The 16,439-nt window shown below is 36.3% G+C and overlaps 1 protein-coding gene across 5 annotated transcripts in view; it reads right to left on the bottom strand.

The window, feature by feature from the left end:
- The window catches only part of CSMD3 (CUB and Sushi multiple domains 3), a 1,109,294-nt gene that overhangs the window by 93,307 nt on the left and 999,548 nt on the right, over positions 1-16,439 (bottom strand). For all 5 annotated transcript variants that reach the window (XM_084749143.1, XM_084749142.1, XM_084749141.1 and 2 more), the window contains 2 exons: positions 5,631-5,711; positions 4,965-5,078 (listed from right to left, as the gene is read on the bottom strand). In XM_084749143.1, the coding sequence (XP_084605269.1) occupies positions 4,965-5,078; positions 5,631-5,711 (195 nt within the window). The remainder of the gene's footprint in view (positions 1-4,964; positions 5,079-5,630; positions 5,712-16,439) is intronic.

The raw sequence follows: 16,439 nt of genomic DNA on the forward strand, positions 1-16,439 counted from the left end.
CCTTCCCAAACCCAATGAATTTTATCTCCTCAGTTTATATCATTTGATTATTATAACAAATAGTGGATATATCTACTTTAATTTAGGTTTCAAAAGAGAGAATATTTAAATGATCAGGTCTTTGTTACTCCAAAGATGTCATTTAAAAATAAAATAAAAAATACTAGGGTTTTGAGTGTAGAATTGTTCATTATACCTTACATTGTGCATAAGTATATCCATATATATATCAAACATGGTTAAGGCTAGTATAAACCCAGACCTTTCTATTAAAATGAATGGCATCACTATACCAAAGTGTCCTGTATAACTCTGTGAAATGTTTTTTAACTTTAGGCTGTACAAAACACATTTCTAGTGTTTTCACGAAGGTCATTCCAGTGATCAAAGGAACAGTGGAATACATAATTCTTAAGGTTTTGTAGATTGAAAAAAATTACATGCCATTTCCTAACTTAACTACCATATAGAAAATTGACAGTGTTGGCATTAGATCCCAATACATAAAAATAATTAGGTCATTATCTTAATAATCTGTTTAAATAAAGTATACTTTAAAATACCAAATGTAATTGATGAAATTTACTTAAATAGATAAATGACTTATGTATTCATAAGTTTCAGAGAACAGTGTAATATTTTAGACAATAAGATATTTTGATTTAATGTGTACAAATATTATAAGAATTGAAGAATAAATAAAACAGTGAATTATAGGAATGTAAACTTACTCTTCAACTTTAAAAAGAAAATGATCCATAATAAACTTTCATATTTTTCATGCTGCTATATTGTACAGTGATAAATATATTATTCTTAAGTCTAAGCAACATCTAGGGTTGATTATGAAAGCAACGCTGCCTTTTGTAGAAAAATGAAAAATAACAGTTTATAAATTGACTGAAAACTGGATATCTGTTCTAGAAAATTTTAAAGGGATGAGTACTTTGTTAAGTTTGTGAATCTTTAACTTAAAAGTATCATGCCAGTTTTTTGCTTAAATATCTTCTCATCCAATTCATAAGGAAAATACATCCTGAACACAGCCTCACCCTTTCCTTCCAGTTGCACACACACACACACACACACACACACACACACACACACACACACACACACAATCTAACCTGCTCTCTTCCCCAGACCTTTTGTTCCTCATTTTCCCATCAGAAAAGAGCAGGCCTCCAAGGATATCAACAGAGAATGGCATAAAAAGATGCAATAAGGCTAAGAACAAACCCTCATATCAAGGCCGGATGAGGCAACCCAGGGGGACGAAGGGGGTCTCACGAGCAGGCACAAGTGTCAGAGACACACCCACTTCCCGGTTAGAAATCTCAAAAAATTCCCAAGCTAGATAACTCCAACATATTTGCAGAAGAACTAGTTCAGACTCATGCAGGGTGCCTGATCTCTGCTTCAGTCTCTGTGAGCCCCTATGAGCCCTGCTTAGTTGAATCTGTGGGCAGTGTTAGTCTGGTGTTCCTGACCCCCTGGCTCCTACAGTCCTTCCTCCCTCTCTTGTTTTTGAGTTGTGACTGTTCAAATTCACTCTCTCACGATGTATCACCATTTTTAAACAGTTCATTAATCTCTGCTTTTTGTTTTTGATCTAAAGAACTGATTACTCCCACCTTTTTCTAATTTTATCAACACATATTCGGACAAAATATTTAGTTTAGGGAAAATGTTTTGTACTGTTGCTGCTTTTCCTATACATTTCCATCTGGTTCTGAAGGCCACCCAGTGTGAGAATTATCCTTTGTTCAAAGTCTGCCAAATTTATTTTGTGTACAGTGCTTTAAATTATATTGTCACGCCAAGAAGGCCCTGGTCACAAATTTTCCCTGGCGCTGACTTTAAATGGATATAGGTTAGGATTCTCCAACCTGCCCAAAGGTGGATAATTAAAATGGAATTGGCATAGCACTGGATAAAACTATATTACTTTCATACATGGAAATGTATAACAAAATTCTGATTTTATATCAAAGACACTGAAAACATGGGAAAGGTAGCCTGTGAAATACTAAGGTTGTACAGATCCATTTGTTTGTTTTCATGGAAGCATTATTGAATTAGGATCCAGAAGAGAAACTTTCCTTCTAAGAGCACACAACTTAATTTGTATGTTTTGGGCTAGGGAAAAAAATAAAACACCAAAAACCACCCTAGCCTGATGGGTCACATCTTCTATTCCTTAACCAGTATTTTCCCATGTACTATCTCCTCAGGGCAAGAGACCCTACTTTTCTCATTTTCTTAAATTACAATCAAATGTGAATCCTATGTGATCTTTCAATGGTTACAGATTAGCCTTCCATAAAGAAAGAGTTGGAACACTGGCATCGACATCGTGTTTAAGCTACAGATGTAGCAACTTCGAGAGGGTGCCACAACCCTGACTAAGAACATATAAGATATTCTCACATTGTGACTATTTCATAACTGCCTTTCTATCTGCTCGTGTAAGAGCCTCCTCTGAAGATCCTTCATCATTTCATAAGGATTCCAATAAGGTAGAAAATGAAATGCTAATTTCTACTTACAGAATAATTAGATATTAATCAATGTGTTACTGTCTTTTGAGCTACAGTCTCACTTTGTAGTTCAGACTTGCTACAGGTTCAGTTTATAGGCCAGTTTGGCTTCTAAATTGTGGGTAATCCTGTCTTGTCCTTAATGTGCAGAGAATACAGAAAAGAGTCACACACACCTTGCTCATGATTTTTGTTCTAGGTTTTCTAGTAATAACTAAGCTACTCTTCAGGAGACATTTATATATGCCAGAAGAGTTTCCAATGAAGGAAGTAATCCAAGAAACTCTAATAATAAAAAAAGTTCGATTTTGTTCAAATTAGCAACCATTTATAATAAGTAACTATTTAGAATTGTGGCCAGCATAATCAACAGTTTGAACATCTTAATTATATTAGTCTTTCAAATCCCTGACTTAGCTGCCTTGATAACATACTAAATTACTTTAAATCCATGTCCACTCTGTTACATGTCTTTTTACATGTTCAACAGACATGCAGACGACCTTTTCTATGAGCGTTTTATAAGAAAACTTTCATTGCCCATTTGGAACTCAGGGTTCCACCTGTCTAACCAGCCTAGTCTGACTCACATACAGTTACTTGTTGTGATTCTAGAGCTCCTGGGTTTATTCTAAGAAAATGATGTTTCTGTCAGTATGACAATACCATGGCCTGAACATTGTAATGCTTATGCAGCAAAAGCAGACAAATGTTGGTTGTTTGGTTAGGTTTGGATTAGTTGAGTGTGTTTGTCTGTTGAACCTAATATTACTTTTTAATGCATTTATTTATTTATTTACTTACTTACTTACTTTACAATCCTGTTTGTAGCCCCCATCCCTCCTCACCTCCTGGTCTGTCATCTTTCCCTCTAAACTACCCACTTCCCTACTGCTCAGAAATAAGAGTCCCCCTTCTCATCAAGAGTATCATGACTGAGCTTTTCGTCTTTCACTGGGTTCTGTCAAGGCAGTTCTGCCAGGGGGAGAACTTCAAGTCTCTGAAGAAAGAAATTGAAGAATAGACTAGAATACGGAAAGATGGCCCATGCTCATGGATCAGTAGGATTAACATAGTAAAAGTGGCCATCTTATCAAAAGCAATCCACAGATTCAATGTAATCCCCATCAAAATATCAACACAATTCTTTACAGACCTTTAAATGACAATTCTAAACTTCATAAGGCAAGAAAAAACAGAGTACCTAAAAACAATTCTATACAATAAAAAAACTTCTGGAGGTGTCTCCAATAGTCATAGTACCAACTGGATGGTACTGGCATAAAAATAGATTGTTTGATCAATATAATCAAATTGAAGACCCAGAAATAAGTAAATGGTACTGGTTTAACTGGATGTTTACATGTAAAAATGCACATAGATCCATATTTATCAACCCGCACAAAACTCAAATCCAAGTGGATCAAGGACCTCAATATAATACCAGATACACTAAGTCTATTAGAAGAGAAAGTGGAGAAGAGTCTTGAACCCATTGGCACAGGAAATAACTTCCTGAACAGAATACCAACAGTTCTGATTCTAAGATCAACAATTAATACATGGGACTTCTTGACATTGAAAAGCCTTTGTAAGGCCAAGGAAACTCCATAGAATGAAGCAACAGTTTACAGATTGGGAAAAAGAGCTTCGCCAATTCTACATCTCACAAAGAGCTAGAAGCTAAATTATATAAAGTACTCAAAACATTAAACACCAACAAAAAAAAATAACCCAATAAAAATGTGGCACAGCACTCTACAGAGAATTCTTAACAGAGGAATCTTGAATGGCTGAGAAGCACTTAAATGTTCAGTGTCCATAATCATCTGGGAAATGCAAATCTAAACAATTCTGACATTCCATCTTACACCAGTCAGAATGACTAAGAACATCTTCTCATTCTTAACATGTAATAAATAAGGAATTGTACATCTGGTGATTAGAATACATTTTTTCTAATAAAACTAATTGTCAATGTAACATATATTTTATGATTTTTCCCTTTTTCTTTACTCTTAGTCATATCTTGTAGAGCAAAAATACTTTATATAAGTTGAAGTGGCTTTGGGTAAATTAAGAAAAATTAAAACTCAAAAGAACAAAGTTTTTTTTAACTAGCACATTTGAGAAATAATTGGATTAAAATTACCACATAGGAATTGTATACATCTAAATCACATTATCAGTTAAGAATTCAATATTGGAATGACACATTTTCTTTTCAATTTTGCTTTTAAGCCCAACTAGAAAACAAATATTTGGAATGCCAATAACCACAACTTAGGTGGTGCTGTGTGTGTAATCACAGCACTCAGAAGACAGTGGCAGATGAATCTCAAGTATGAAGCTGACTTAGACTATATAGCAATACCTTGTCTCAACAAAAATGTAAATAAGTAAATAATTGTAAAACACTCATACCTTGACAGACTGGAGGTGCCCCATCCATCTGCAGCCTCTCTCCTAGCCTACATGTCAAAATTGCATTGCCAACCAGTGTAAACCCTGGAAGACACTGGTATCTGATAATATCACCTGTTAACATAAAAAAAAAGGAAGAATTCTTCAGAGAAGTTGCAAAGGGTAGGTGGATGACTGCTCCTCATTTTTTAATCACTGTTACAACACCATCAATTTAAGCAGGGAAAATTCTAACATTGATCCAACAAGGTCTGAAGACACTGATGAACTATGAATGAAGGCAGGAGTAAGGTATTGATCTTTTTTCATGATGCAGATCAGCTACATAGAAGCTGTTGCCACAAGGAAATAATTTTGTTTACATAAGTATGGTCCTTAGAATTTGTCAAATTTTTACAAATGCCATGTATTGCTTATTACTAAGGTATCCAGACATGGGTCATGGAATTTCTTCACGCTAACACAAAAATTTAATACTGCCTAGACCAACACCATTCCTAAATGTTGTTCACTGTTTCTTTTCTTCTTTTGATTGTATTCCTTCCTTTATGATCTTAGCAAATCTTATTAACCAACAGTCTTCTATGATTGTGCTTTTTATTTTCTATGTAAGAAATATAGTTGTGCTGTGAGTATATTTTTTGGAAGTAATTTTAAAGACTTTACCTATTTCAAATTCATCATCTTCTGTCAAAATTTCTGCATTAGGTACAGGTGGTGGAGGTTGGCACACTCTTAGTTGGTAGGCTATAAAAATAAACAATATTTGTTTATTCTTTTTCTGAAAAGCTCCATGCACACACATACATGAAAAATTATGCAAACTTTTTGAAAGAATAAAATATACTTTTAAGCTTCCAATTACTCATCTGTAAAAATAATACAATCAAGGGAGAAAACAATTTGTTCTTTAGTTGTTAGAATATTTTTGTTTCTTACACTGAATACATACCCCATCAATCATGTTAAGTGGTTTGTAAAACTGCCAAAGGCCAGCTTTGTCACCAGGGTAAAACTGAGGTGGGACACTGCATTGGTCAGAGAAGCCAAAAAACATGTAACTCCTGGCTTCTTGTGGCCAGGACTATTTGTGACTGGTGAATAATTCTAAACTCTCTTTAATTCCTTAACTGACAGACCTGATAGCTTCTGGCTTAGACTTCTGATAGAGTATGAAAAAACAGAAAATACAGAAACACACACACACACACACACACACACACATACTTGGTGAATGAAACAAAGTGGGCTCCAACAAACAAGTTCCAACAAGTTTTAACAATGGCACACACACACACACACACACACACACACACACACACACACATATATATATATATATATATATATATATATATATATATATATATATATATATACACAAATATATGTACACATACATACATACATTCAAATATATAGACATTCAGACAGACAGACACATGTTTGCTGAATATATGAAAGCTCTGATGAGCAAGCTCCAAATGTAGAGTTCTAAATAAGAAACATAGGTTTGGAATGATAGAAGAAATCAGTTTCATCTGTTTGTCATTTGACATTCAAACAAAATACTAAAAATCAGCAAATAATAGAAAGCTTAAAAAGTAATTTTTTTACTGTGTCTAATTATCTTCTACCTAGAACAATTTTAGAATTTAATGTTTTTGCTCTCTATATCCCAGGATAGACATATACCCTTTCACACCTGCTATGCTAAGTTGAATGGTATCCCTTAAATTGCGATTTTTCTTGCTATCTCAGATTGTGTTATAAAATGAAGTTATTGCTGACATAGTCAGTTAAATTCTCTTATTATTGAATTGGAGCAATTATTGAATTGGACTTTTAATAGAACTGGACTTTAATATGAATAGACACAGAGGCATGGCCATGCTTTGTTAGTGAAGAGACTTTAGTGACTCTCATAAAGTTGACATATAATACAATGAGCTGTGAATGATAGACAGAGGGTAGGAGAAAAGAAGGCTTCATAGAACCTTCAGGGATGGACTTTTTAGCCCACTCCCTACTTCAGAGGATGGTTTTTCTGCATCACTGAACTTAACTACATCAACACAACAGGTTTTATTTAAAAATATATTCATATTTCCATGTTCTGGCTATCATGAATAAGGCAGCTATGAACATGGTTGAGCATATGTCCTTGTTGCGTGGTAGAGCATCTTCTGGGTATATTCCAAGGAGTGGAATAGATGGGTCTTGAGGAACCCCTATTCCCATTTTTCTGAGAAAGCACCAGATAGATTTCCAAAGTGGCTGTACTAGTTTGCATTCCCACCAGCAATGAAGGTGTGTTCCTCTCTCTCCACATCCTCGCCAGCATGTGGTGTCAGTTGAGTTATTGATCTTAGCCATTCTGACGCGTGTAAGATGGAATCTCAGCGTCGTTTTGATTTGCATTTCTCTGATGACTAAGGAGGTTGAACTCTGGTCTCCCATCTCTGACCACGTCCCCTGGATGGGGAGGCGTGGTGGCACTCAGAGGAAGGATAGCAAGTTACCAAGGAAAGACTCAATACCCTAAGAACATATATAGGGGGTGGAGGTCCCCCTCAGTCATAGACATAGGGGAGGGAAGTAGGGGGGAAGCAGGAGGGAGGGAGGAATCAGAGGATACAAGGGATGGGCTAACAATTTAGATGTAATATGAATAAATTAATAATAAAAAGAATATATTCATATATGCAAATATATAAGCCTGCAATAAAATTTATTAGAAATAGACTATTACATTGAAAGAAAGCCACAAGAAGTATCTAAAAGTTTTGGGAATTAGAAGAGGGAATGGAGGGATGTAATTTTTTAAAACCTCAAAAAAATTATGCCTGCCTATATTTAGAGAGGAAAATAAGCAGAAAGGAAGGAAGGAAGGAGAGGAAAAGGGAAAGGAAGGAAGGGAGGAGAGGAAAACGGAAAGGAAGGAAGGGAAGGGAAGAGAAGGGAATGGATGAAAGAGAAAATAAAGGAATCAGGAGTCTAGACTTCAATACAAATTTCTACTCAGGTGGTGTTCATACATTTGTACACTCATAACACCAACACTTGTGACTGCAAGGACATTACAAAAATCTAGGCCAATATTGACATGAGACAAGAACGTGCCAAAGAATAATAAGAACTATCACTTGCATTAATCCACCTAGATCATGGTAATATTTTTCCAGAAATTTTAAGAATATAATAGTCCATATTATTAAAATAAAAGGCAGTTTATTGTTTATATTTTTGTATTTGTCTCACATATCCATAAACTATTGATAAATAATATAGAAAGCATCCAAAGCCCTTGCTCCTCAAGCATAAGGACTGGAGTTCTGATTCCCCAGAGCAGGCAGAGAAACAAGGCCAGCTAATTAGCTCAGATTGGTAAAGTCTGAATCAGTGTGAGATCTTGCTTCAACAAATAGGTTGAAATAGACACCCTAATAAAGTTCAGGTTTCTACATGTATACTCAAACATGTAAATGTTTTCCCTCCCTCGCTCTTTTCCTCTCTCTTCTCCCTCAACCCTCTCTGACAATACATGTGTTCACTAACATGCATTTACACACACACACACACACACACTTCTACAGACATGCACACACACACACATAAACATGTAGTCTGTTGATACAATTGTAATTTTATCTAAACTAAGAAACATTTTCTCCCACAGTTGCAGAAAAATAAAGAAGAGTTGGAGTAATTTTTCCTCATTCCCCTAATATTGACTTACAATGAATTCACTTTGAAAGTCATGGGTTAAAAACTGACTTTATAGTCTGAGATAGGTCACACTAATTGCTTATATTTTCCACAGTCCTTCTCTTGAGATATCTGCTTTAATTCCCGTGCAGCCTCTAGGGAGCCTTTGATTTGATATATAATTCTTTACCCAGATCTTCATTGAGGGAAGTTATGTTACCTTAAAATTTGTCACCATAATACTGTGTAGTGTTTTACCATTTTGTATTCCTCTATCCTTATTCTTTGATATATCAGTTCTTGCTTCATAAAAAGGCTTATATGGGGAGTGTTTTTAAGATCTTTACTTTTTGTACAATATTTACCTCAGCTCATTTAGCTTTTCATTAAGTAAGTTATCCCAGAGTTCCTACTACGTGTCATATGTGATGATAGATGTTAGAAATGCGCATTAAAAGTACTTATAATCATTCTCATACACATTTTAATAATGTATGAGAAAGACGTGATTCAAACAATTAATAGGTAGGATTTGTCTAACTGAAGCAAAACTATATGTGGTGGTGTTTGTAGTAGTGGTGTGTGGTGTGTGTGTGTGTGTGTGTGTGTGTATTGGGAAGAAAGAGGATACATAGAAGAATGATTTTCACAGAGAAAACAACATATGTAGTCACAGAAAAGAATTCATGAAGATTGGGCATGAAACCTCTGGGACAGGAAAGAGGTTGACTGCAGATAAATAGCGTGATTAATCCACATAATTAATCCATCATATCATTCAGTTAGATCGCTATACTCTTCTTAAATACTAAATAACATTTTTGTTTTTAATAAAAATGAAGTTTGAGAAAAGCAAACATAACCATGACCTAGCACCTTCTAGACTACACTATCACTCAATCAAGAAACTCTACAACAGTTGGCAGGTTAGTATTGATAACCAAATGTCTAAAATTTGTGTTCTAGATAACGGTACTTCTGTATTGCTATCGTTTAACTTGTTTCACATATTTATTTCTCTTCTAGTAATTTTAATAATAGGAAATCTACTGTCTTAAGATTTAGTTTTATGCATTCGATACAGCTTAGAAAAATGAGACTTTGGTAATATTAATAACTTTTATCTTTTGGATAGGTAGTAGACATGGAGAATCAAACATACAATGAACATCTAGTAAATACTTGCTGAATAACTGAGTCCAATGTAATTTAAAGAAAAGGAGTAAGGTATCCATGTCCATACCCACTTACACCCAAATATAAAGAACGAGCTATTTTAAAATTCTAGCATGATGGAAAGAGGTTCAGGAGGCACACTCACCATCTGAAAAATAATTGATATTAGATGGCTGTGAGTAAAAAGAAGGTCAGTTTTCTTTGTTTGATGGCTATTCATAGATCGCCCATGAATAGTAAATGACCCTTCACCCATGCACGTATGAAAATTTGTAATAGGGTTAATATATTACAAAAAGATGATATAAAATTAGGAGGGAGCTGTGTTGGTGAGGAGCCTAGGAGTAATTGGAGGGAGGAAATAGAGAATGGATATGCAAAAGATACACTGTATAAATATTTAAAATTTTCAAACAATAAAAATTCAAAAACTCTGTGCCTTGGTTTTCTTATTTATGAAGTGGATATAAAATTGAAATTGAATTAGAATACTTTAAAGACTTAGAATAGAGAAAGACACATGTCATTTTAAAAGGAACCTAGATTCTTTGTATAATGTCAACATCAGTATGACTACTGAAGTAATTTTTTTAATTCTATAACACATGACTTCCAAATTAGGGATCCTTCCTCATAAATATTGAAAAGAACTCTCCAACTTTCAATAACAGATCAATGTATTCACTCTGGGTCTATACTGATACATTGCTGGGATTCTTCACTGGTTTACATTGATTTGTAATATATTAGAATACAAAACACAGCAACCTTTGGAGGAAGTTCTGTGTTTAAAAATGCTAATTTCAGTGCCTTCAGATCTGGTTACTGTTCTGCCAGGGGCACTGTTATGAATGTTGAACTACCTCCTGTAACCATGCGATTATAAGGAATGTTCCGTAATTGTCCCTGACTGCTAAATAAAGATCCTGGAGACTATCACTGGGGAGAAGAGAGGGAGGTGGAGTTTTAGGTGCTCACACATGGGTTTCAGGCAGCAGGAAGCAGAAGAGAAGCAGGAGAGGAAGTCAGAAAGAGAGGAGGAAAGAAGGCAAGATGGTGCCCTGGGAGCCATCAGATTGGCAAGTGATAGGTTTTTATGGGGGTTTGAAGGTACTAGGATTAGAGTAGCTCCAAATCTGCCCTGCATAGTGCTTATGGCTTAAAAATAAATCATAGTCTCTGTGTGTCAGTCATTGGGGGAACTAGCTGGTTAAAGAACATGACTGCCATAATAATTTATTGTATGGATTAATGTAAAAAGAATAATTCTTTGTACAAGTGACACATTTTAGGGCCATAACAAATGTGTATTCTCTGATCCTAAAACACCTAACACAGCAATGAAAAAGATATGGACAAAAATATTAATTAATTTTAATGCCCAGAAGGTTAAATTTCTGAGATTCTTTGAGGGTTACAGTGTTTCCAGAGTCTAAAAAAATCATCCTGTGAAGAGGAAGTCCATGAGTGGGGAGTGAATCTGCCAACTACAGATCTGACAGAGCATTAATGAGAACAAAATAGTCAAGAAATTATACAAATCGGTTGTATATATAATCAGAGAATATTGAATTAAGAAAATAGCAAACACTATTGGCTATTCCCCAAGAACTGATGGTAATACTCCATTGCTGAAGATAGTATTTACATATACATTGAATATTAACAAGTCAAGCTGCTGCCTACATAGAACCTCCACACCTCCTGACTAGTGTTCATTAGACAATCTGCTCATTAGCAGAGTAAAAGGCAACCAACAAATTAAGAACACACAGGTAATCTACATGGTTACTTTCCTGAAAGATATGATGGTATGATAAAGACACAATGTTGTTGGAGTAAATAACCACTCTCTGGCTAAAAAGGGCCACTGCTTGAGGTGGAACCAATATCTGACACTGCTCACTTGGCCAAGTATCTGAGAGATATGCCATGGACCTAGGGAAAACCAAGTTCTATTGTCCTGTGAAAATCACAAAGCAATAAAAAACACTCGTTAGCAATAGTTTGCTATACCCATAGATCAATGCTGTGTTTATCCATTATTGGAGAAGTTTGTTTGTGAGGAGATGGGAATTAATACAGAGATCTACAATGTGACAGTTTGCAGAGAGTGACAGATTTGAAAATACACTTAATTAGTATGTCTTCATCAAAATCTTATCATGTGTCAGGCATGAGGGTCGAATCAAACACAGCTAAGTAACTCCCCTCCCCACAAGAAAAGTTAATGAAATGATGCCAAATGACATTCTGCTATATTCGTAGATGGATGCTTAGTCCATTCATCACCAGAGAGACTTTTTCCAGCAGCTCTTGGGAGAAGATGCAGAGACCCACAGCCAAACATTAGGCTGAGGTTTTGGAACCTGGTGGAATATGGAAGAAAGGACTGAAGGTGCCAGAGGGATCTAGAATACCAGGACAAGACAACCCACAAAATCAACTGAGTGTGGTTCATAGAGATTCACAGGGACTGACAGCAATCATGGTGTCTGCATGGTTCTACCCTATGTCCTTAGCATACATGCTGTGCTTGTTTAGCATGTGGTTTTTGAGCAATTCGGAAGAATTGGAGTAGGTGTGTCTCTGAGTCTTTTCTCTGCTTTTGGCACCCACTTTCTCCACTGGCTTGCATCACCTAGCATTGATATGAGGGTTCGTGCCTAGTCTTACTGCATCTTGCTATGCCGTATCCAGTTGATATACCTGGAATCCCTACTCTTTTTCTAAAGAAAATGGAAGAGTAGTGGATCTTGGGAGAAGCAAAGTGCGGGAGGAATTGGGAAGAGTGGAGGGAGGGTAGATTGCAATAAAGATGTAATGTATAAGAGAATAATAAATAAATAAAACAATCAGGAAGCTATTTATGATAGCTTAACAATACCCCTGCCTATACAAGACCTGGACAATAAGAGCAGTTATAAACATGCTAATGTGGAAGATCCCTCATACAGGTTTCCACCTTTTTACAGGCAAGAGGCCACTTCTCTCTACATCCAGAGTATCAGACCTCATTCAGGAACGGTGGTGCATGCCTTTCATCCCTACATTCGAGGAGGCAGAGGCAGATAGATCTCTGTGAGATAGAGGTCAACCTGGTCTACAAAGAGAGTTTCAGAACAGCCAGGGCTATACCACAGAGAAACCCTGTCTCAAAAACAAAACAAAACAAAACAAAACAAAACAAAAAATCAAAAAACAAGAAACAAAACAGGATGTCAGATCTCACACTCTCCTAACAGGTCTGATATCTGACTGAAACACTCTTGCTACCTCTAAAGGAATGTTCACAGCCTCCATCAAGAAAGCAGACCAATTCCGTTCATGCAATCACACAAATATAAAAGAGCTTCAGGCCCACTTTCCCTGCACCCTTCTTCTTCAGCTCCAGAGGATAATAAAAAACACATTCCTATTGTGCATCCATTATTACTAGCTCAGCTTTATAAACTATGAGCACTAACCCCAGAGGTCTCAAATCCAACACACTATGGCAAATTGCTGTCACCCACACTCCCAATGTGGCAGACAAAAGTGTGTCTTTGTTACCATTGACAGGTACTCACATTTTATATGGGCTATAGCCCAGATGAGAGAAAACTCAAAAAGGTTAGTTCATCATATGCTTGGTCTCCATCTTCTTGTTCATACACATTCTTCAACAGATAAAAAACTGACAAGGGCCCTGCCTTTGCCCAATAATAATTTAAAACCTTCTGCTCACTATGGGAAATTTTCCACCTTTAGTGGAATTGTAATTCAGAACACGGCTGCTCTCACAAGAGATTATATCCAAAGACCTTCTAGTATGTATGATACAATTTGAATACAGAAACACCTTTCATCCCAGTAGACAGAGGCAAGCCGATCTCTTAGTTCAAGGTCAGCCTGGTATAGAGCAAGTTTCAGGTGAAGAAATGCTTAGGTCCAGGCTTGATGGTACACACTTTTAATCCCAGCACTCAAGAGAAAGAGGAATGTATGCGTCAACCTTTTCCGAACCTACTTTATTTGAGGTTCTTTAATGCTTATACCTCCCTTCCAACCCATCTACCCAAGACAGAAGAGAAAAGAAGTTAATGGGAACGGGAGAAGTAGACCTTTTTGACTCAGTTCCTGGGAGCAATTCTCCTGGTGTAGTTGGCAGGATTTCGGCAGACCAGCAATTCAACCAAAGTTGCTGCTGGAACCCAGACCAGCAGCCGGAACCCAGAGCACGAAGTGTTCTCTGGATCATTCTCTCTAGGAGCTTCTCGAAGTGGGGTGATGAACAGCCAAACAATACCAAGATACAAAAAGCCTCTACCTCCTGTTTGGGCCTCATATATCCTCTCAGAGTCTGTACTAAGATGTGTTTTTCAGCTGGGGAAAACCAGGCCCCTGCAGGAAGCAGTTTGTCCTCTAGTGTATAAACTTCCCTTGATCTCTCACAAGTCCATGGCCCATCCCACACTTGGCATCAAAACAAAAACATGTTTATATCCCCTACAGAGGCATGTGAATCTCCGAGCTCTGTTCGGGCAGTTTGGTTGAGAGTGAGTTGAGAGGCACTATGACTGAATATGTATGAAGAATGAGTAAGTATGACAGAAGAATAAACAGCAAGGAAGCTATCCCTGCCGGAATAAGACATAGACAATGACACCACAAATAAACATGCTGATGTGGAAGGAAGGAAGCACATGCAACTAGAACATTAACATAAAGAAGTACAGGCAACTATTAACTGTTGAGACAGGGAGAATTAATCTTCCCCAAGGATAAGGCCCCTATATGCTTCTCTCTCTCTCTCTCTCTCTCTCTCTCTCTCTCTCTCTGGGCCATGAGTTTGAGAGAGAATGGGGGCATAGAAGGAGAAGAAGTGGCAAGTAGGGGACATGGAAAGGTTAAAAGGATAAAAGAAAGGGGAATGATGCAATTATATTTTAACTATAATTATTATAAAATATAAAATATTGATTATTGCTCATAAACTAAGAAAGCTTTATCCTTTACATAATATATGTTCCAGTTTCTTCTAAAGAACATACGAAGATATAGTACAAATACAACCAACGTAACATGGGTTAAAACTCATATTATTTCTGAACTGAAAACAACACTAAGTCTCTTTATTTGGGGCTGCAAGGGAAGGGAAATTAACCTGGAACAGTGAACAGTGGTAGACAAAGCAACACAGTGACTGGCAGAGGTGAGCAGTATAAATAATGTCACCAAAACTTTAAAGAGTCTCTTCCCATATTTTAGCTCACACTTTTCATGGAGTTCTCAGTATAGAATCTTTCCCAGTTGCGACTATTAAGAGAAACGGTGCATAGAATAGCGTTTTATGGTTTTCAAATTCACAATTGATCTAAATCTCTATTCTTAAAAGAAGCATGTCATTCAGCTTTGAAACACCATTTTACTCTTTAACAACAACACGGATGCGTTGTATTCAGTGTTCCAGTATCTTGGCAGATAGCTATTATTTAAGTGCCTTGTTTGAGTGTGCATGGATATCTGGTTCCTGGTCCAATAAATTTACTTTTTTGCAATCGCTTTAGAATTTGATTCTGGCCATATTATTTGGCTATTTTTAATTTCCTATTTTCTTTGCAGGGCAACATCCAACCCAATTCCAGAAAAGAATGCCACATTTATCTATGTCTATTCAAGAGAGCCATTAGAGGCTGTTAGAAAAAAAGAACAGAGAACATGGGCAAATTGCCAATTTTTTTTCTCCAAAACAAAAAACAAAAAAAGCACAAGTACATAAACTTTTTTTCCTAAGTAAGAACATATTAATCCTTACAGATGATAAAAATAATGTTTTTCCCCAGACACTAAGCTCTGGGTTAGTTCAGTGATTACTTACAATAAGTCAACAATGATCATCTGTAGATACAAGAAAGGTCTTGGGGAGCATTGATAATTATGTACTACATTTTGTTATTTTATCATTATTGTTTTTAACATCTACTACAGTTAATTTAAACAGCTTTGCTTAAAACTCAGAAAATGTTGTTTAATAAATGCTTACCAAAATGTAAAGAGGATGGAAGATAAATATATACATATATTTATATATGGACATCACATTTTGTAGAAAAACCGATGAGTTAACATGAACCACAGGAGTATTTCTGTAGTGCTTTAGTCACAATTGTCATTTCTGTACCTAGTATTTGAGATTTAAAGGCCTACTTTATCTCTAGATGAGAAAGACTGTCAGAAAGGGGAACAAATACTAATCCTTGGCTTTAAGGATAAGAGGAGACTCTGTGTCATCAGGAAGGTTAACAGGAAAATGCTTTAATTTTCTGGAGAAGAAATCACAGAAAGCAATGTAAAGAAAGGTGTTGGGAGCTTTCACAGCCATCACAGGAAAATTCCAGTGTCTGTTGCATGAATAGACATCCTCCTATGCACATGGGTAATTGAAGGTATCGCTACACAGCACTGAGTACATTAAGGTCTGGAACAAAGGCCTTTTCTTTATGGTTGAGTTTCCTTGCCCATTAGCAGGTAACAGAGGACATTAGCTGGGACGATGTTTTATTTGCAGCCCTCTCTTTCTGCTTCCTATTCATTCATCACCACAGGCTA

This window comes from Acomys minous (genome assembly GCF_964271855.1).
Source record: "Acomys minous genome assembly, chromosome: 12".
Classification (NCBI taxonomy): Eukaryota; Metazoa; Chordata; class Mammalia; order Rodentia; family Muridae; genus Acomys; species Acomys minous.